We start from the raw sequence: 23,817 nt of genomic DNA, 5'->3' as shown, positions 1-23,817 counted from the left end.
AAGACAGTAAGAAAAAAGAGAGTCGAAGAGCTTTTGGAGAGAGAGAGAGAGAGAAAGGGAGGGAGGGAGAGAGAGAGAGAGAGAGAGCAAGACAGATAAATAAGATATTGAATTTTAAACCCGCAATGAATATCCCTTCAATAAAAAGGTGTTAATCATACATTTCTGTAAAAACAATAGACCACAAAGAACATTAGAACAATCAACACTTCACGGATATCAATTTATTTCACAAAAATATCATATTTACAATCAAGATCAATTGCAACTAATAATAATATCGTCCTATGAGAATACAATCACAATATCAGGCACAGATCCAGGAATTTTGGAAAGTGGGCACAATGAAAGACGGACAGAAGCGGCGCGTTAGCGCAGCATTCCGCCCTTGTGTTGCGCGGAAAGAAGGGGGGGGGTGTCTGAGTGGGGATGTGCCCCCCCCCCCCCTGACCATCCCCCTCCCCAAACTAAGAAAATTTCAAATCAATTCACGCGATTTGGTGTGTACTTTTTAAAAAGGGAACAAAAATTTGGCAAAATTGTACGCGTACACACCACTGGATGACGGGCAGTTCAGTACCAACACTGAAACGAGTAATCCATACTTGTTTATTTTCCCCCTTTTCTCGTTTTTGTCCTCGTTTTTTTTTTGAACGCCGCCAATGGGGGGGGGGGGGGTCACTTATTTTAGGTCAGTCATTGGCATACCTTTTTTTTCACAAAAAACATACACAAAATATACACATAAAAAAAATCAAGGAGGGGGGGGTTAACCCCCCTCCCCTTGTGTACGCGCCTTTACTAACATAATAAACATGATAGACACGATCACACATGAGCATATCACACGATATATGTATTAAAAAGTACAAGAATATAATTTGCCAAGAAATAAACGATGGTCCCTAAATATTGCACATCAAAATGATGTTCGAATAAGGAAAATACACCTTCTGGGCTTTGAAAGTAGCAAAAGAGTGTTGTTATGAGTTTAATAAATCAATGTCGTAACTAATTCCCCATCTCGCCCTTATTCCATCTAAATGTATATTCAAAGATTTCCTTTCAACATTTTCCCCTACTCAGGCATCCTCCACATGCGAAATGGCATAATCACTGCAACAATGGGCACCATGGATAGTAGTAGGAAGGGGGACATATTCAATCAATCTCGAAAAAGACTGGGCTAATCTCATAATATCAACAAATAATTATAGGATTCATAGATCAGATTCCAAGGGAATGATTTACCAATATGAGAGTTAGTTTTAAAGTTTTTGGCCTAGGTCATGAAGAGCTCAAAAGAAGAAATGGGGACAAGTTAGAGAGTCTAATGTGTAATTATACGAAAGTCGTATAACATTCGACGCTTATATTTAAAATAAAAACACCATTCGTATTTATCTCAATTCATGGGCTAACTGGGGGGGGGGGGGAGGGCGGGGGGGGGGGGGTAGTTGTGATAAATTTAAAACATTTAATAAGAAATCCGAATAAGAAAAGAATATTGATTTACGTCAGTATCAATTTTTCCAGGCACCAAAGATAAAAATCCCCTTATCCTGTGGCATACATTATATGGGATTCGGTGCCGTGTCAGGGATCCGACCTCGCATCTTGTAATCAACAGAATAGGGACTTTCCACTGGACCAAAAACACCTGTTTTGCCTCTTCCTTTGGGGGTGGGGGAGGTGAAGGGGGAGGGGGTCCCTTTCAGTTCATGATATTTGCTTTCATTACACTGTTATGTCTCGACGATAGAAATTCCCTGAGATAATATGTACATATTTCTGAATCATGAATGTATGGTATTGACAAATACTTAACTCAGCATGTTTGTATTTTCATGTAGGTGAATTTTGAAATCCCCCCAAATAATAATATACTCCTTGATTATTCAAAATTTGCGGTCGAACGTTCACTGGATTCATTTTGCATATGACGCAACATGAACCCCATAACATACTCCCCGCGCTTCATGACATTACAAAAAAGTAGTCACAAATTGTTGATTTGGATAGTTGTGAGGTTGTATGATAAGTCATGCTCCGGTGACAATCGCTCCGCGGTTAATTTCCTACATTGACGTAAATCCTAAACTTTAACCTAGAAAAACGCTAAACCTACCCCTAACCTTAACCCTAATCTAAACCCCAATTGCAACCCTTACCATAACCCTGTTCCTTTGACAAGATAAAGCCCGGAGCAAATGTCGACAGAGCAAGGGAAGGATCAGCGTCTATATCAAACATACATACAATTCAGAATAGCATTGCTCGACAGTTCGAAACTACAACTATAAACAAATTCAAAAAATTGACTTTACACAGACAAACTTATCTATTTTCCAAGGGAAGCTCATAGTAATACACATCGCAGTGCATGTTTTTTTAATTTTTTTTAATTGATTCTTATTCAATGTATTACTATTTTTTTTTCTTCAATATCTTTTATTTCCTGTTTGCATTTATATGAAAAATTACCAAAAATACCCACAAAAGACATGCTTCAAAGTGAAATATTTCACAAGGTGTTTTCTTTCATTGGTAAGCATAAATTCTCAACACGTTTTAGGTGGATATTCCCTCACATCCTAACAATATGAAGTAGTGCACTTGCCTTGCTTAAATGTATAGTTATAGTTACAACGTGAAGTATGTGATATGGAGCATGTACATGGAATTTCTTTCAGTACCCATACCATGTTAATTATTTGTTGAGCCAATCACAAAATCATATTTTTGTAAATAGGAGAATATTTACCAACATTCTTACGGAGTAATCTACACTTATTTACATTAAATTCGTTGTCATGACCATGGGAACGTTCTGTTTAACAAGTTTTCTAACTCCATGTTATAAGGCCTGTAGAATTCACTCAATTTGTTGATCACATAATCATCCACCTGCGGATGAGGGCGCCCCTTTCCTTTCGCCATACAAGTATTGAGTGGTTCTTTCAAACAGTAGAAATGTTTTTGCTCATCAAAGTAGAAGTGGTCCTCGGTGAAAAACTGCCGGATACCCAGGAAGGATTCTACACGGTGCATTGTGGGAGTTGGATCCTTGACAAACTCCTCTCCATCAAGGATAAGAAACCGGTCTAAGGGAAAGTACTGAAGCCATTGGCGAAAATATTTGACGTAGATACCGGAGTCGACGAGTGAATTGTAGTCCTTGACGGTGCCATTTTGAAAGAGGACAGACTCCCTGAATGTTTCAAAAGCTTCGTACCTGATTTTATTTCCATATTTGGGTTTAATATGGAGCAGCTTTGCACCATCAACACTCGTTACATCTACGTACCTCATGTGTACGAAGTCAGAGATAGCACGGTTGACGGGATCGCGGATGATGACGATGAACTTAACGTCGGGAATGGCGATTTTCAGACGTTTGGCCACCACGAGGCGAATGAAATATCCCGGTGTTTTTTCCATGGTCACCTGCTGCGGTGTCGAGTATGGCATTAAGGAGCTGTATTCATCCAATGTGACGAGATTGTGATTATTGATGAACTTGAGCTCTTTCTCAGCAAACGCGACATCTGGATGATAGCTCAGAAAGTTCTTAAGCGTTGTCGTGCCACTCTTCTTGGTCCCTATTACGATCGTGGAGGGCGCCCTTTTGGAGCAGTTGAGTAGACGTAATTCCGAAGACTTCTTGAGCATAAATTGAGGTGGCTGGTCCTGGACTATTTGATAGCAACCATGGTCTATCGTTAATCTTCCGCAGGAAACATTAGCAACTGTAACTCGATTTGAATGGTTTGCATCTTGACCTCTATCCTTGTTTGTGAGAGGTAAATCATGTCTTCGTGAATATAGTGTAGCATGTGAATCATTGGCCAGCAGAAAGAATGTAGTTAAGAATAAAAATGAAACACAGGCGAGAAGAATCCCGTTTTTAGAAAAGGGACGCTTGGACGCTGATGTAAAAAAAATAATGGCGTTTTTCTCCATTTTGCGTGTTCGTTTCTCCAAAGAGTCGAGCTCCCTCTGAAGTCGGTCAAGTTTGTATTTACATCAAATTTGACGCACGTCCTCAGGCGGCCGACGTCAGCAATGCATTCGTTCCGAGGAGAGACAGAAATGTCGAGGCAGCAAAACAATGCAAGGTTTAACTCACATGCCCTGGTTTGACGGGCTGTTTGTGATGTTACGCTACTCTTGGTCTCTTCCAAACATATCTGGAAAGAAAAGAGAATAAATGAGACTTAAATATAACAATTAGGTAATAATTTCACAATAAACTGTAGCATAATAATGTTAAGAATAACGAATATGAGTTACTACATACTCAATAGCTCGAGCGTTTTTAGAGCAAGTAAACTCTTGATAGAAAGACCTGTCCTTGGGATGAATTAATGTAGGAATGAGACCTTATATACCTCAGTCACACAGCCAAAGCGACTCTAAACGACCATTTTGGGGGCATTTAGGCATGATGTTATTTTTGAATTGGTCTTTTGTCGGTCTCGTTGGTGTGACTAAGGTATCAGAAAACATTTACTTTAAAGTGACTCAGTAACATTGTTGAAGGTTGATGAAAAACTGCGTAGCTTTTGTATGAAATGTTACTTATTATATTCCTTCTACCGTACTAACCCTCTAACACGCAAGCGAAACCTGAGTTTTTTTTCTTCTTCAAAGCACAAAGAAATTTATCGTTGTCTTTGAAGGCGTCACTATGCAACATCCTCTATAACAGTAAATTCTTCCAACCAATTTTTGAATTTACCCAACCGTTTATCCATGAAAATAACCCTAAAACTTGACTGTAGAATTATTGTCCTCCTAATGACAATGTCTTCTTAATGAATCACTTTTTTCACTCCAAATGTCCGTCTAATGACGCCTTTAGTAAAATATGTGTTTATATATATATATATACGTAGGGGCCACACTAATTTTCATATAACATCCTGAATCTATTGTTAGCTAGGCTATTCTAGCAACTGAGAACGTTTAGTGCTACCGTCGTGTAGTATCTCTTTGGTACAACAGCTCATACAGAAAGACAGCCTGGACTGGCCCCAGACAAAAACGCAGGAAATTTGTAATACTTCCTCTATCAAACATATTGTGGCACGCGATTTCTGCGAGACCCCCCCCCCCCCCCCCCCTCCCTCTATTATTTCCATCGAGTCACTAACGATGGCTCATATTATAAATGGCACTCCAATCGAGGAATCCAAGTCGAATCGGATAGCTAAAAAATCTTCCATTCCTCCTCTATGCTACATCTCTTTTGCCTCCACTTTCATGTAATTCAAGTCATAGTTTGTGGTATTGTGATTTCCTCTCCCCCTCTCCAGTTCTGTCTCTGTCTCTGTCCCTCTGTCTCTGTCTCTGTCTCTGTCTCTGTCCCTCTGTCTCTGTTTCTCTCTCTCTCTCTCTCTCTCTCCCGCCCTCCATCCCTCTCGTCTCGTCCCACTGCGACTGGTGTGAAGATTTCATATTTCTCATACACATCTCAGTGTTTCCCCTGTCAGCCTAAATTGCAATCCAGGACGACCGATCAAACCAAATCAAATTACATCAATCTCCACATGAAATCAATGAATCTGAGGTTCCAATGTCACAGAATCATATAAAAGTGAAGAAGATATAACCAGCTGAGCTGTATATTTGCAGTGACAGCCATTTACATTTAAAGAAGGTTAAGATCTTGTAATGATGATAAACAAGTTGTGAGCGTTCTCATTCACGGTAATCTGTATGCCAGCTTGGAAGAACACTGGAAGAACATCATAGTAGAAATGTCTCCTGAAAAGGTTTGGTGCCCTCGTTTTCAAAATAAGACATACAGGCCCGAATTCACAAAGGAGGTTTGTCGACAAACCTCCTTTTGTTTCGACAAACCTCCTTTAGTTTTTTACAAACCAGGTTTGTGAAAAACGCGTCAAAACGCGTCATATGACGTACATAAACCTCGGTTTGTCGAAAAACCTCCTTTGTGAATTCGGGCCACAAAAGCTGAAGAGTTTGGATCAAACGTTTGTGTGTAGTCCCATACACCAATAGATGTGTGCAGTGAAAGTGATCTTCAGCAGCACTGAGCCAATTTCTTTTTGTTTTTGATAATTTAAAACTTCACAGTATATAAATCTCTCGTACTGCATAATTATCCTTTCTTGGTCAAATCTCCCTCTCTCTCTCCATCCCTTTCTCTCTCTCCCTCTCTCTCTCTCTCTCTCTCTCCCCTAACTCTCTACCTTTCAATCACTATCCCTCCATACCAATACCTATCTCCAGATCATAACATGTTTGGCATTTGCTCTTCTTCCTTATAAAATATCAAGCTTCGGGAGGCTATAAATGCTATAATATTAATTTTGATAGCGGCATAAAACGTTGCTTTATTTTTCTCGCCCCTACCGCAACGAGGTCAGAAATGGCTAAACAGAAGATGAGGAAAGATTGAACGCGAGTTATCTGTTTATCATGGACGTACAGAGAAACCATTTCTTACCCTATAATTTTTTATATGCGGGATTGGGACGCAAAATCCCTATTCGAACACGGGTGAATTTTGTTATTACCACGGTAGTATATACACTGTTGGTCATAATGGTGGAATAATTATTTATACCCCAATTTATGGAATGATTTTGACAATGATTTATTCCTAGTAGTATGCATTCTCAGATTTTATTGAATATATTATATACTATATTAATGCCCTTCTGTGAATCATTAATCCATATTACTGTCAGTTATGACTTAAGGACGTATAGGCCCCCTAATTGATTAGCATAGTAGCACTAGCAAACTTATGCTTTCGTAGTCACGAAAAACAAACACTAACAAATTATTATTCAATAAAATCTGAGAACGTATACTGTTATCTAGATTTATTAGGAATAAGTCATTGTCAAAATCATTCCATAAATTGGGGTAAAAATAATTATTCCACCATTATGACCAACAGTGAATTATAAACATGTATAGATATATATAAAATCAAATCACAATCGATTAACACCACTTTACTGGTATGTTTAACACTGAACAATTGCAATAACGAGTAGTGATGGTATATGACTCACACATATATTTGTTTCTTCTTTGAACCGTAACTTCGTAAGAAATATCTTTATATGATTTTGACACCTCCGTACTAGTCACTCAAGATGTCAATACTTATAACGACGGTTCGCGTGCCAGGGTATTATTTGCGATGGTCTCTTTTATGGCTTGACTCGGCGATTGAAATGAAATGAGTCGACTCAGTATTGACACGCAACATGATTCTTCTATAGCAAGATGAACTAGTTTGTTCTTGATCTTTTCCTCTGTTCCCTAACCCTTTACATTTCTCTTTTAGTGTTTGGGTCTCCTTAATTTTTCTTCTCTCTCTCTCAAATACAACTGTTCGGGTTGTTCTGGATATGTCCTTCCCCCACACCAACGGCACGTCATTACTACATGTTATCCTCTCATCAGTCACTGATTGAAGCCATCAAATTATATATTGATGGTATCTGTAGGAAGGGAGTTTTAAGTAGTTGGTGAAGATTGATATATACAACTTGAGTAGTTGTGGCATGAACTCTATTCTCCCTTTCATCATGTAAATACACATACCTTCCTCCTGCTGCCTATTCCATCTTACTTCGATGTTTATCTACTTCTAATTCTTCATTTGAAGCGGAAAATGCAATCCTTTTCCTTTCCTTACTCCTTCATAGGACTTACTTTACGCTCACTCGCTTCAGATATGTCATACTTTGCTTTCTAATGATTCAACAGCAGTTTAATATTTCACCTGTTTTTCCACTCTCTTCATTGTCAACAATCGTGTTTTCATTCCATTTCTACTTTTCTCTCTATTTCTTTCCATTTCTTTTTCTTCTGTTTCCTCTTCTTCTTCTTCTTCTTCTTCTTCTTCTTCTTCTTCTTCTTCTTCTTCTTCTTCTTCTTCCTTTTCTTTTTTTTTTCTTTCTATTGCCATTCATTTAATTTCTTTCTTTTTTGTGGGGCGTAAAGACTTACCCCTCCACTTCCTACATGCCCTAGAGTCGGGTGAAGATTCCAGGTCTCTTGTTCAATTTTTCTTCGATGATATCACAGTTGAAAAGTCAAATCGAAGATGCCCTAATTCTTCGATGTATACAACATCGCATATATTTTCTACAATCTGATATCATATTCATCCGCAGTTTGAGACTTGAATCCCCAAGATAGAGCAAGTGATACGGATCGTCTGGAGGTAATCTTCTCTAGTTTCATTATTATTGTCAATAATAAAGAATAGTTGTCATTTTGATGCGTTTATCGACATATGTGTTGAGAGACTGGGCGAGCCATCAAGGGGTGTCTCTTTTACCTATCCCATCAATGTATTTATTTATTTGTATTTATCAACTGATTTTCTTTGATTCTTTTTTCCATAGCTCGCTTTGTCTATCGCTGTGGATCTACTTAAAAGGTCATTTCATGAAAAATTACAGAAACAACACATTAACATGATACGTTCATATAAGTATAACCCCAAATATAATATTTGAAAATGTACATCTCTTGATATCTATCTGAATATATTACGTAGTCATAATAACATCATTTATTATTTAATTTCTATTATTTAAAAGAAAATCCTTTTTTTAAACAGATTTCATGAAATCACATTATCTACATTACTTTAGACAACCCAAGCAAAGACTACATACCTGTTTTTAGGGGAGAGGCCTTACACATGCTCAAAGAAAAGACAACAATAGCTCTGTTTGTTTTTTGTTTCTTGATTCCTTCCGCACAGGAAGCCTCTAATGATAGCTATGAATTAAAGACGTGTTACTTCAACCAAGAAACATTATACATGTACCTGAGAGAATCATGTGAGAGCACACTTTATATAGGCTGTGGTTGATACACAGGGGATTTTCACACGTGTAGCTACATGGTCATGGATCCTGGTCATGGATATACTGGGAAAAGTAAGAGCACCACGCATTTAAGGAGGGTCTATAGTTCAGGTCCATGGTTCAAAGAATGATCTAAAGATGTACTCCGATTACTCGTCTTATTTGGAATTAAAAAGCTGACACTTTCTTTTCAAGGAGCATATTACCAACTTTTGAACTGTGATTGTGCGAAGGGAGGGAGGGGGGGGGGGGGTTGTAATAGGTTGAGGATGGGGTGGTAGTATGATCAAGTTGATCACCATTCACCACACACTTTAGAACATGCAACCCTGTCTACTGAAATCACACATGCCGTATTTTTCACAAAAGGGTGCAGATTTGAATCCATGGCGCACCTACGCGTATTTGGCAGAGGGTGCTGCTATTGTAGCAAAATGATACATTTACTTCTTAGTGTGTAAATGTGATTTCAACTTTATTTGACAAGTACCATAATCTGCAAGAAGAAGTTGCAAGGGGGGGGGGGTAACAAAAAAAAATTATATATTAGGGAGATGTGACTCCCTGTATAATCAAGGATGGTATCTCTTTGGTATAATTAGACCCTCGGTCAATATCATGTGATTTTGCGCACCCATACAAATGATACAGCATGTAGAACCTCAACTAAAGTCCTCGGGTAAAAATATTCATGATTTAGAAATCATAATGACCCGAAAGCCAGGTCAAACTGAAATAACAATATGAGGTGACCAGTGAAAGGTCATTTGAAGTCATATATACAATGATGATACTGACCGGGATCGTGGAGTAGGAAAAAAAAATTCTCTGAAGGGGACGACCAAGTACAATATACTGCATGCCACCAATCACAAAGACTTTCTATACATCGACCTCTGATGATTTCCACATCCTCGTCGATCACCTATCAAAATGTGCGCGCATATTTACAATGACGTATGACATGTATTACGTAACCCTAACATGGTTTCTGTGGGGTAGATGATGAAATTGTTCTCGAGTTGATTTCACGAGAGTCTTCGCAATCGTGTTACATGCACACACACACACGGAGATGAGATGATATTGGACCTTTACAGATTCTGGGGGGTGTTTCACAAAGATCCCAAGTTGAACTTATCTCTAAGTTAGACTTAACAATTATGGAAAGCCGTCAGCATCTTTGAGAATATTTTATAAAAGTTGTTTCAAAAGGCATAAAATGTTGATTCAAATCATTCATATTTTCTATTATCAAGGAGATTTCACATTCTCGATGTAGAATTTATAAAAAGTGTAAATAATGTGAATTTTTGCTTTTGAATATATTTCATTTTAAGGCTACAAATGGCTCTCCATAATGTCCAACTTAAAGTTAAGTTCGACTTAGGATCTTTGTGAAACACCCCCAAGTCTACAAAATATGTGGAGTTTGGCTTGTGGAGGCAAGAAAAGGGGCTGTTCAGACCGGGAGTTTGACGGACAAACAGCGTGTGGTTCAGGGATATTGTCAAGGAGGGGATATAATTAAACGTGACATACTGACAGGATACTAGTAAGGGGTCGGCTTTACTAACAACACTCAACCGTAGATACATTAAAGGGAATCATACTGACTTACCGGATTACCGGAATAATAGACAGAAGAAAAACAAACAAACATAACCAAAGCAACAACAAACAAAGAAGAAAAAAATAAACTCACACGTAAAGTGTGTCAAATTCACGGTACTATATGGCAAGTTTATACAATATAGGCTAAAACAAAACAGAACAAATCAAAAATGTCCACAGAATCTAGATTAAGATAAGTAAGCTCTTAAAATGACAATGTCTACCGGTTAGGGTGGGGACACGGAGGAATATATCGGTAACATGGGGAGTGTGGCGAAGACATAATTATGATCAACTATGTGTGTATGATTTTTGGAGATAAAGCTATTGAATTTGAAGCAAAACTTGTTTCGATATATAATATTAGTTTTTCCAAATTTAAGAATAGTAGCAAACTCCATGACTTTAAACGAACTAACTTAACCCAATTATTGACGTTTTATGGCCCATAGTCAATTAGTGTAAAGTGATTTAAGCAAATCCAAATATATCATGATCATAGTTTGCAATAGTCTTTTCAATTCACAAAGGAATGGTATGATAGACAGCGTGTTCCCTTTTGAAAAGCCGTGTCCCGTCTCAATTATCTTTCCATATACATTTATTCCACAAACGAAACAGACTGCTACACAGGACAATGACGCAGACATGCTTTCCTGCGTGTTTGATCCTAAATGTAACTTAGCAAGTTTGCAGACCTCTAAAAAGCTCTATCACACAACAGTGGACATGTATTGCATTACCCCGAACTCTTTTTTCTAACGTTAGGGGTACAATCACATTACATGGAAGGGCATACGAATTTAGAACAGGGGCATTGGGGTGAAGATGTGACGACGGAAGTCAGATTCTGACGCTGACATGCACTTGGCTATGGGCATATCTTTCGTTTCTTTATTTTCATCACGAAACAATGTTCCCATTGCATAGGGCCAAAAACTATCATTCATAGACCTCTCTTTATTATTTATCTTTCTATATCCTACGATTTATCATGTCCAATTAGTACATTACTGTTACCACTGTGTATTTGCTCACGGATAAGGAATACAAAAATGAGTGAGGCGAGACGAACCCATGACGAGAAGATATTTGCCAGTTCTTTGTTCACGACCTTTTCCAACATTCATGGTGGGATGCTGGGGAAGGGGGGAGGGGCTACCCTTAGCTATTCCATGTTATAGCTAAATAATGTCTTTTAAATGTGGGTCTTGATCATGTTTGGTTTGATTGTTTGTTTTACCTGACTGCTAAAAAACGTGAGTATGCTGATAAGTAGGCAACATGATGGCCTCTTGACTTCTTCCTTTAACCTCTTGTTTGTTTACCTCTTGTTTTGTTTATATTGTTCATGAGGGATTTGGTAATGGCGATTAATCCCATAATTACCAAAGGGCACTAGCTAATCGACTCGGTTTCAAACCCGAGACCTTCTGATTACGAGACCACTTCTCTATACCACGGAGCCATCACGTCTCCTTGTTGGGGTCTTACACTGTTACAGGTCAATTTATTTTGTTTTGACCTCTAATTGTTTTGTTTTATTGTTCGTGACGGACTTCACTCAGGCCATAAAGGAGTCAAGAACGTTTCCTCTGCCTGTTCATTACAGTACATTCAACTAAGACTGGTCGGAAGCTCGCGACTATCACTAGCAATCATCACCATGAATCTGTTGCAGATTCGTATACTCTATCCAACATGTCCGATGGACACACCGTGACTTTGAAGGATGACAAACAACGTACAACTGCAGGGAAACTGAATATGTGACATGTAGAGATGGGTCAAGGAGTTATTAGGCTGAAGCATTATAACTTATTGGATGGACTGAGTCAGGTTGAACTTATACAGCATTAGGCTTCATCAACATCTGCTCCACATTGACCACACTAACCAAATTCAGAACCTTGGACCGTACACCAACCATAACCATTACCCTATAACCCTAAAGCTAATTAATCTAAAACGGAATCTAAAAAGAACAAAAACATAGAAAACTACATTCATGATATTCAGCCCATCACTTTGATTACAAAAAAACACGGAAATATAGATGAATAAATCAATGCCAAAACACAAAGCAACGCAAAACAAGGGGTATAACTGACGTTGCAGCTACTATGTAAACCAAAACCGTTGAACATACATCTACTCAAATATTGCAACATACACATTCTCCGATCTAAAAAAAAAAAAAAAAAAAAATGGTTGACAAGCTCAAATTTGGTGTGGTGGTTTTTCCAGATACCTCCTAAAGTGTAAGGTGAAAAGATCACAGATAACTCTGTTTTGCATTTTCCTACGTTGTCTAAAATATTAGACACCGTTCACACAGCACTAGCTTGTCTCTAAATCTAAAACCATGATGGTTTCAAGGTCGATGACAAATAACGTTAACGAAAAGGTGGTCTAGTATATACGTGACAGAACTGTGGATCACAAGGTACGGGATTCAAATCCTAGCCGGGCACTGACGTCCTTTGGCAAGACATCATTCTACATTTATCATTATGCTTCAGCGCTCGTTACTTTGGCAGCTTGGCTAACCAGTCTAATAATGTGTAAGCGCTAGGAGTGTCACACTGCATGACGGATATGACCGATATTCATTATGGTCATTCGAAATCTATTTCTCCTTGTCATTCAAGTAAAGCTGTCAGCTGTGAATTTTAATTTTTATATTCTATCCAAACCTTCTGGTATAATAGCTGAAGGAAAGGCTTGTAATTCATGTCAAGATTTTTCTTCTATCTCCTTTTCTCCCCCCCCCCCCTGGCAGAATTCGATGGTGAAGAGGCGGGGGGGGGGGGCGTGCTACGCTACATGAGCGACCTGTTCAGGATGTCACTATTATGATTATTCCGCGAAAAGCGGAATCTTTTCACAATAATCACGGAATCATTGCTCTGTGCAAGGTTTTTTGACACATGTCGATCACGGCATAAATATCTGTACAATGTTGCAAGGATGAACAGACAATTTACGTAACGAAGGGGCCTCGATCCTTTTGTTCTTTGGCGTTATTGAAGCCCCGCAATATCTTCCCGATTTAAGAGATGGTGAACGTGCTAGTCCAAAGAGTTCCAGGACAGCAGTATAACACCTCTGTCGTTTACATGCCCTTTTAGACGGATATGAAGGAAGGTCGATAACAGCTTCGCACCTGCATGACCCCACACTGCCCATATCTTGCCAAACAATTCTGTCTGCTTTTCATGTTTTGAGCTGTTAAACCAGACGAAATAACAAGTAACAAGAAAGCAAGAGGAAGAATCACCATCTCAATCCAATGTGAACGGAATAGTAGTTCACATTTCCAACGAGATCCCGCCCATATCTGGCGATCATGGATCAACCACAGAGGGGGGGGGGCAGGGAAAAATTCAAGGGGGCTCGGTGCGAATTAGCCCCCGAAATGCCCCCAAAGAGCCCCCGAAAGTCATAAAAGAACCTCACAAATTTACAAAGAGTTCAATGCAAAACAAATTAAAGAGTGTTACTTTCATGCAAGCAAGCTTGAAATGTAGCCCTCAAATTGTTAAAGCATTTTTTTTCCCTGGGTGGGGGGGGGGGGGCAGGGGAGTGTTGTCATATTTATGCGCAGGAAGTGCATGTTATGTGTTATTTCTCTGATTATCATTGTGTCATGGAAATTGGAATAATAAATAACGGTTCTAGACAGTCAAGTCAAGTGCACTATTATCTACCTGCGGGTGAAACACAGCCGGACGGACTATCGGAAACAAATTTGTCTTGTTCCGATGACCTTAAATGTAAACATGTAAGCAGACCTAGATCACAAATCACATTCAAAGAATATAAAGAATATAGGTTATACAAAACAGAAGCTTTAGAAGTTTAGATCGTTGGTGTTTTTTGGTGGTTATACTGTGACCTCACTCGAGTGTTAAAGGAAACCTGACCCCAAAGAACAAATGTAGGTATTCTGAAAAATGAAATAAATTGCTGCCCTTTGATGTATAAATTTCCTTACGATAATGTATAAGAGATATATAAATGAATATATTCCTGGCATGATGTGATGCCTTTCAGCATGACATGGGCGCAGCCATTTTCTTAAAAATGTGACGTACCAGTTGAAGTTGTATCATGCACCAAGCTTTAGTTGGAAAGAATAGTTAAATCAATAACGAAACCTTTACTTTTCAGTGAGGAAAAATCATAACTGATAAGATAGAAATTATATTTCCTGAAAAATAAATAACAGGGGAACAATTGTAACTAAATTCATTTATAAATAATACACAATGGCAGTTGACAAATCTATTTCATTTATGAGAAACCTTTACCCTAAAAGAGCACCAACTTATTTATGCAATTTGAATTCTGGCAAGTGTAGTACAAAGGATAATAGCAGGTGAATGAAATGCTTCATCACCACACACGTCTGGGAAGGAAGCATCCATAAATTTGAATACATTCACTTGCTAAACGACTTCGCATAGTACGTCACGTAATCAAGAAAATGGCGATGCCCATGTCGTGCTGAGAAACTTCACATTATTCTTGCTTTATACCTCTCTCATACACTTTGGTGGGGAAACTTGTAGATTAATGGGCAATAATATAATAAATCTCTCAGAATAAGTAAAGTTATTTCTTGGGGTTCGGTTTCCTTTCATGTTAATTTTCCGCTAAACTTATGTAAAAATATTAACATGACAGATTCCTAAGAATAAGGTAAACAATTAATTTACATATATATCTATATATGTATATTTATTTTTTTCTTTTGAATATAACTTTGATAACAATCATCATTATTTACAAAAGAAATAGCCATTTTTTGTTTAAATGAACAAGTAAAACAATATTAACTCATAATGTATTACGAAGAAAGATCAGTTTAAAAGTATTGTTATAAAAGTTGTATGACTGAACTAAACTGCATAATGTCAGGAGCTACAGGCATGGAAAGTTCTCGGAATAAAATTTAGATAAACAAAAGCAGAAAATGTCTTATAAGTTACCCCATGTCAACAAATTTTACAAATTCTAGAGTGACCAGTGTAATTCGTCATCCCTCACTCGTTAACCTAAAGTAGAGTAACAAAGTAAATGATGTTTATTTTATTGAAACTATGTCTCCTGGGTATATGTGTAGTACTACATAATTGGTGATTAAGACTTGATGATTAATCTAATTCCGGATCGAAGCTAGTCTGCAGGTGAAGACTCTGATTTGACACCTAAACATAATTCCATAAAGCCTTGAGCCTAGCCTAACCCTGTCAGTCTCTGGCTATGTCGAGAGCAGCTTTGGTACATAGTCTATGGAGTACACGATTGAGACCGTGCAGTCTAATAGTCTCACACTTCAGACACTCTCTTACGTATTACGACTAACAAGGCTTGGTTCCTGCAAACTAGAGGCTGAAACATCCGGAATCTCTTAAATAAATATTGTCCAGACTATGAATGAGGTCTAAGTGCCATTTCGTAGATTCTTTCCTGTCAGGCCCCAGTGTATAAAGAGCTCTGGAAGTCAGTGAACCAGCATCGTTCACATAGGCGGATCCAGGATTTTTGGACCAGAAAGGGGGCACAAGTATGTGTCCGAACTATCTCACAAAAATAGAAAATAATGGTAGGAGCTAGGGAAGTACAAAAAAAACCATCACCCGCTTATAGTTATGCCCTCTATCACTGTCAGCTGCACGCTGACCTTTAACTTAATTCATCTTCATGAAACTGTTAAAGGCTTCGATTTATCTAGTCTGAATTGTAAACATAGATAAGAGTGTCTTCTTCAACATTCCAGACGCATTATTTAAGATAAAGATCGAACTGCATCCACATGCCTGTGTAGAGATAGACATAACTTTCAGCTCAGCAGACCCCAGTCAAACCATGGGCATCATGGAGCTATAAGAGAGAATAGCTCCATGGTCAAACTGTCTCTAAACCGATGCCAAGCAAACCGACCGATTCTTGGCCATTTCTTTAAATCTGATTTGTTTTTTAAAGTCTGTTTTTGGTCTGGTATTGGTCTCCTTGGTGCGACTGGGATATAAGAGTTGTCTTCCTATAATTTTTATTTTTTATCATTACAAAAATAAAAAATAATAACAATATATATAATATATTTATACGTATTTATCGTTTTGGGATGGATCAGCCTTATCAGCACCAATGTTGTTTTTCGTAGGCATTAATATATAGGGGTTCAAGACATCCTGAAGCATTATTGTAAAAATATGGCAGGAGACCCGTAATAAAAACAAACCCCCCAAAACAAATTGGTAAACAAACATACTAAGGCCCATTTTAATGCACGAGCAGGGCTTAGATTTACTTCGTTGTCTACAAGAAAATTTGTCTTTAAATTGCTATGATTAGTAGATACATGAGAAGTCCAGCAAACACAATTCTAAGGTGTTGCATTGTCTCACTTGTAAAGAAGAATATACAGTATACCCTTCATAGACCGGTGCATTGTTTGAATTTCCTTGCAGACAACAACCGTCCATATTCATGTAAATCCACAGTTTCCTGCATTGAAGTAGCAATAACCTATGAAAATATACTTGTGTTCCCAAGCATTGCAGAAATGAATGAACTCGTTGAGATCCTGTGGTAATCAAGCAATATACATGTAGGAAAAAGGCGATTTGTGAGCTCGTCTATTTACATCGCAGTTCAAATGTGAACGGAAACAATTGACCTAAGACGATGGACATTTAAATACCTTTGTTTCTAAGATTTTCATGAGTCATACCTCCATTACATATGGTATCAAGAGAGAATGGTACACAGTGATGAATATGAGCACTAAGGGCAGATTATTACAATATAATGCCAGGCACTGTACCCTTTTCCAGTCTTATTTTTGTTTAGATCATAAAAAGTCATTACTACCTTATTGTATGACTTAATAGGATTCAGGGGGGGGGGCTGTAGTTCCCCCAAGCACCCAAAAGACTTCAGTTTATTTTTTGGCTCGGAAAGGAATTTTCACGAAGAAATGAATAAACTTTACACGAATGGGCATGATGTAAGATAAAGCTTATCCTCGATGCCCGCCAAAAAAATGTTTCCGACTTTTAGTTTGAGCTAATTGAAGAAAACATGTTTTCAGTAATCAACTTGAAACCAGAAAAAAGTGAAGACGGTTTTTACCAAAGCCATGAAATTGACTAAATACCTTATTTCTTCGTTTTTAGTGGAGGAAAATTCTCTTTTGTCCTTTCGCCCCTTCCTCCATATTTTCTGTGGAAAATTGTTGAGTGTTCCTTTTCACGACTACGGGAATAGTATTCTATGAGTATGAGATATGATATTTCACTTTAGTAAAACTACATGCATCTATGATTAAATTTAAAACATTAAAAGAACACACCAAACACTCGAAATATTGGGCAAAACATTGCCCAATTGTTACCCAACATGAGGGCGATTATGTGTCCAACCAACTGTAAATTAAAGATTTTGCATCATTTACCCAGTGTTGGATAAAAAGAAAATACCCAACTTTAAACCAACAAAAATGTACCCAATCAGAAATTCACCTAATTCTCACTATAATGTGTAGCATAAGTTACACACAAGTTCGTCAAATAAGTTGGATAAAATATTTCATGCCAAAGGAGATTAATTAGTGCCGCGGCGGGACTCGAACAGCGGACCTCGTAATCCATAGTCCTGTGATATAATCCACTCGACCACGACATCTCTAATAAAGAATAAAACATTATTGTTGAATAATAATAATAATAATAATAATAATAGTGGGTTCTTGTATAGCGCTCATGTCACTCAGATTTGACCCTCCTGGCGCTCCCGATTATTACCCTGGCTTTAGCACTGCTGCCATACGGCGCTCTAGCATTTCAAGGAATAAATTCCTACCAGGTACCCATTTACTTCACCTGGGTGGAGAGTGGCAAATGTAGATCAATGTCTTGCCAAAGGACATTAGTGCGGCAGCGGGACTCGAACCGCGGACCTTGTGATCGACAGTCCGGTGACGACTTGCCCGACTTACGTTTGCCCAGTTACATCTGCCCAACTTAACTTGAACATTTAATTGGGTGAATACATGTAGTAAATGGTTGGGAGAAAATAACCCAAATGTTGGTTGGACAAAAAATGGCCCAACTCTAATTTGCCCAATGACATTACCCAACGTAATTGTTTTACCTTTCATTGGGTAACTTCATATAGTAAACGGTTGGGAGAAAATAATCCAATTTTATTATCGGACAAAATTTGCCCAACGTCGATTTACCCAATTACATCTGCCCAACTTTTTTTTTACAGTGAAGGCAACATAATGGCTCTTTAGTTTGCCAGTCTAAAGGCGGGAATCGAATAGGATCGAAATGAAAATGATAATAACGATTTGTTCTTACTTAAAAAAAAAAAAAAAACGATTTTGTGTCCCATCACCTCCTAGGCATTACGTCTGGAAGCAAGACTAACATGATGATGTACGTCATCATCGTTGTTACTATTCTTTGCTCACAGGTGCCTAGACAGCTGATTGTGAAGATCAAGTCTTCAAGATGAAAATGGATTTAGCTTTAATCAACAAGCTTCCAATTTCAGCCCCTGTTGGCATTCATCAACATCACTGAGGCAACGAGTTAAATGCACTTTGTTTAAAAACAATATATCTTCACAACTACGGATTTAACCTCGATGAAAAAAAAAACCCATAAGGTGCATTGATGATTCTTTGCATGAAGGGGTTGGGGTGGGGGGGGGGGGGAGGAGGTTGATAATCAAAAATTTAAGAAGCACAATAGATGGGAAAAGATAGCCTATAATTTTTAGAGCTATAACTGTAATACCGTTTTACTGAAAGTGCCTGACAAATAGACAAACATAACAAAACAAAAATGAAGGTTTTTAAATTGCCAGTGGGGGCAGTTGAGGAGCATGAGCTATACACAACACTCGGATAAATTTCATTCATTGATTTACATTATCGAGAGTAGGGTAATTTTGTTGTACATGATAAAATTATATTTAAAAATGGGGATGCATTCAAAACCATCTTAAACCCTCTTTAATCAATTATGTAAACTAATTAAAATGATTCTTAAATTTTGGGCCGAATTTGTTTAACGAGTTAAAGAGAATGAACTAAGAAAACCGATTTGTTGACATAAATACCACTAAGCCTTATACCACTAAAAGCTGGGTAATCGTAATTCTCAAGTGAATTCAAAAGTAGATACGAACTTAAGTACTAAAAGCAGGATTTTCTCAAGAGACAACGTTGGCTTTTGTTTCAGTCGCACGCAATGCTTCCTCCCCCTAATAATGGTTATTAATAAGCGATTTTCCGATGTGTACTTGAGTTGAAACATGTCTTTGCTTAGTTCCGTGCCAAACAGAGCAAGTGTTTGGCCTATAACGGGCTGATACGATAGCGTGTGGATCTCTATTTGTTCTAAATAAACTAAATTTAGTTTAACAACGAGATGTGATTCATGTTTGGGGAGTAACAGGGGGCAAGATTTTAAAGACCTCCTAATAACTTAATATTTTGAATTCACTTTACTTTCTCATCGTCTCTGTCTCCCCGTCATCCATAAAACTTTATTTTCATTTCTCACCCTCTTTCTTATCTGCATTCACATTGTCTATTTATGCCCTTTGGCTTTTTGTCTATCTCTCTCTCTCTCTCTCTCTCTCTCTCTCTCTCTCCCATCCACTATTTCCTTTCTCTTGGTCTCTTATATCTTCCTTTCTTCTACATTTCCCTCTCTCTTTATCATCTCTCTTTTTCTCTCTCATTCCCCTACTTTCTCCCCTCTCCTATAATTTTACACCCCCTCTGTCTCCCTATATAGTTAAACTTAAAGTCATGACGGTCGCATGTTTGAAATGGGTCACATTCAAATAAGCCTGTGATTTCAAACATGTGTGATTTACCACATACATATAGGCCCGAATTCACAAAGGAGGTTTGTCGACAAACCTCCTTTTGTTTCGACAAACCTCCTTTTAAGTTAAGGTTTGTAAAAACGCGTCGAAACGCGTCGTATGACGCACATAAACCTCGGTTTGTCGACAAACCTCCTTTGTGAATTCGGGCCAGAAGGTTTGTGAATGTTACATCATGTACATGACGTGGATATACGGTATTTGAATAACATGTTCATTGTGAAATGTCCCTCCGCTCAATCTTCTCTATAATTATGCACTATTTGTTTTTCATTTTGGCAATCATTCGTATTACTATCAGAATGGATTACAGCTGTGTTATGAAACAGTATGATCTCGGAAGAAAGGAAAGGGATAGAGAGATACACATGATATTATTATCAATATATATATAACGAGAGAGAGAGAAAGAGAGTGGGTGGCTTAAGGAAGGGGCCCAGGAAGGGGGAGGGCATGCGGATAGAGGAAATTAGAATAAGAAGTGAACTGCCGTGGATAAAGTTAAAACAGCCGGATCAAACTTGAAACTAAAAATAGCAACTATCTAGTTCAAGAACAGGATAGCAGCTTAAAAACTTGTTTATACTTTAAAAATATAACCAGTCATGGTAGGAGATTCTTTCTGAATAGTTAGTAGGCCTAAACCTGAATTGAATGTACCAAAAAGAGTGAACCCCGAGAAATATTGCCTGAGACTCATGAGAGCGACATATCATTCTCGAGACCCGCCGGTCTTGAGAAAATTGGGATAACTTTAAGACGGTCATCGAGACCGACATTGCCATTCGCATGCGCTATCGGTACCGGCCGTGGGCAGTAGCAATCGAAAACTACTGAAAAGCGTTGGTGTCCAGTCAACGGGCATGTCTTTTCACTAAAATTATGTTTGCCCTGTGGAATGTCTATGTGACAATGGATTTGTATGAAATAACAAGCTTCCATTACACATTATGAGACACACGATACCAGGTCGACACCAGACCAATCAGTAGAATCGGTGGTCCATGTATTAAAGTTAAATCATCAAAGTACATATAGATTATTGAATAATAGTCCTCATTAATAAGTTATGATAAATATAATGGGTAGGTGTCGTGGCAGCGACTAAACATCTTCTTCCCCATCTTTTCCTCGATTTTCCGTTTGCCAACATGATGGTTATATCAGTGGCGGATCCGGCCCGGCCCCCCCCCCCCCCCCTTGAGAAAAAAAATCATGTAAAATCACGTGATTTTTACCTTTTTGGGGGTTGGGCCCCCCCCCCCCCCTGGCGCTCAAGGGGGGGGGGGGTGCAAATTGAAATTTTTTTGAGGATCAAAAAAAAAATGTGCTCTGTACCCCCCCCCCCCCCCCCCCCCCCCCCCCCCCCCCCCCCCCCCCCCCCCCCCACTGAGCGACTTTTCGGCCGGCGCGATTTTCATTAGAGCTCAGTTAAATCTACTACTAAGCGATGATTAAATAACTCTTTTGAGAGGTGATTCCTCTTTGTTGAGCGTTGATTTCCACACAAACGATGTGATCTTTCATGTTAATAATGAATTCCAAGTCCCAAATACATATTCTCCTGTATATGCCTACATGTACATAATATTATGAAAGAATAATGACAAGTGAATTATTTTATTTACCCCGTGTCAAAGCTTCCTTGTCCGTTTTCATTTGCAGCAGGCCATCAACAGCTCAGTCGTGGTTATCCTGAATATACTATGGTGATTTACATAATGTGTTGTACATGTATATCCAAAGGAGTAGGCAGTATTGGGCCAGTTCCAAAACAAGATATCATGTGTAACAAAATTCCTCGATAATCGCGGATGCACTTGAAAATAGTTTGACTAAATAATACCGAACATTATTACAGAAAACTGACGTACATCCTTAGAATGGCAGCATCATAATCCACAATCTGATTAATTTTCTTTCTAGGCACACGCTCGGAAGACACAGCGATGGACGAATGCGGGATATCAGGAAGAAAACTTGCAGGAGATAATAGGTATCCTGCTGACAATCTTCAAGAGGTTAGCATGTTTATAGAAAAGCTGGAAATTAAAAACAAACACGTCTGAGGCTTTCGGAATGGCGAGATTCCTGGGCGCTGTAGGAATGATGGATGCTGAGACCGAGTGCACAAAAAGCATCAGATTGTCCATACATTTACGCTATAGGGTTCATGGAGCGGCTGTCATTAGCTGAGGAATTGCCCCCTGTCTGTCCTGGTAGTAAGCTAACTCGTGCTGGCTGTGGCGAACTGAGAAGGAAAATGAAGCGAGATGGGTCGAGGCACCTCCCACTTCTCTGCTCTAAAATGTTTGCAAATGTTTGATAGCTAGGTTGCGCTGTAACCCTCACCTTACTGCTCTTACCAAGGATGTATACAAATGAGGAACTAATGGGAACTACTGTCGTCTGCGTTGGCTCATTTCTGCGGAAGTCGCGCGCCTCCTACATAGTATACGATGTGTGCACGCGCTGCGGATTTGTGGGTCTTGTGTATTATATGGGTTTATATTGACATGTATCATACATGTAATTTTTTTAATCGAGGGTAACGATGGGGGTACCCAGTTTGGGTTACTGTGTCTCTGGAAGGATGAGATGAGATACCCCCCCCCCCCCCACCCCCGATCTCTGCGGAACATTATTAATCTCTTAATTGTTGTCCGCAAATGTGTAGTTTCTAAGCCTTATCTATTCTATATCTTTGGAAAGAATTTTTCAACACGTTCGTAGAGAACCCTTTTCTCAAAGAAAAAAAAGAGGGGGGGGGGGGGGGAGAGAGAGAGAGAGAGAGAGGGGGGTGGATGACAGAGAAAGAGAAAATCTTAGTTATCTTAGTAAGATATAATGCCTGTAATATTATATTATTCGTCTATTAAAGGTGTTTCAAAGTTTTGGGAAGTTTCGAAAACTGGGCTGATAGTGATTCTTTACAATTTTGATATATGTGAATGTCCCTGTGGATGTATTACAAGCACTAGAAAATTTAGCCCCTAAAACACTTCTGCTTTCGAGAAAAATTGAATATAAAAATTTACCGGTGCTCCCGGTTAATTTGGATAAATTTCAAATAGCGCCTAAGGCCGTTTAATGGTAGCTGCGACCATGAAAATATCAGAATATGTAATTTCCAAATGGAAATAGCTTATCGGTCGATTTTAGTCAAGAAAAGTTTTGTTATAGCTTAATTGATATCTTGACCTTGAGAGGGGGCTATACGACATACAGAGTTATTATTTTCAATTTCATAACTTTAGACTCGATTTCAACCGCGACGACTATTACTGAATGTTGTCGGATCGTATATGCTTCCAATGTGTTCATTTGAACCAAATTCAGGACCCCATACCAAAACTTTGTATTACCTTTAATATAGTAAGTATCCCCCCCCCCCCCCCCCTTGACTGAGCGGACG

At 38.5% G+C, this 23,817-nt stretch overlaps 1 protein-coding gene across 1 annotated transcript; it reads right to left on the bottom strand.

Moving 5' to 3' along the window:
• Window positions 1–1,439: 1,439 nt before the first annotated feature.
• Window positions 1,440–22,833, bottom strand: LOC764585 (heparan sulfate glucosamine 3-O-sulfotransferase 1). The gene is made up of 2 exons (XM_003724500.3): window positions 22,031–22,833; window positions 1,440–4,190 (listed from the first exon to the last, which is right to left on the bottom strand). Exon 2 carries the CDS (start codon window positions 3,961–3,963, stop codon window positions 2,812–2,814), a length of 1,152 nt encoding a protein of 383 aa, XP_003724548.1. The 5' UTR covers window positions 3,964–4,190; window positions 22,031–22,833; the 3' UTR covers window positions 1,440–2,811.
• Between the last annotated feature and the right edge of the window lie 984 nt (window positions 22,834–23,817).

The sequence above is a fragment of the Strongylocentrotus purpuratus genome, unplaced genomic scaffold (assembly GCF_000002235.5).
Source record: "Strongylocentrotus purpuratus isolate Spur 01 unplaced genomic scaffold, Spur_5.0 spur5_scaffold_7, whole genome shotgun sequence".
Lineage (NCBI taxonomy): Eukaryota > Metazoa > Echinodermata > Echinoidea > Camarodonta > Strongylocentrotidae > Strongylocentrotus > Strongylocentrotus purpuratus.
Note: the sequence above shows the minus strand (reverse complement) of the source record. Positions and strands in the feature narration are given on the sequence as shown.

Excerpts from the sequence above, each read along its gene's own strand:
- LOC764585 (XM_003724500.3), bottom strand. The coding sequence starts at position 3,963 with ATGGAGAAAAACGCCATTATTTTTTTTACATCAGCGTCCAAGCGTCCC.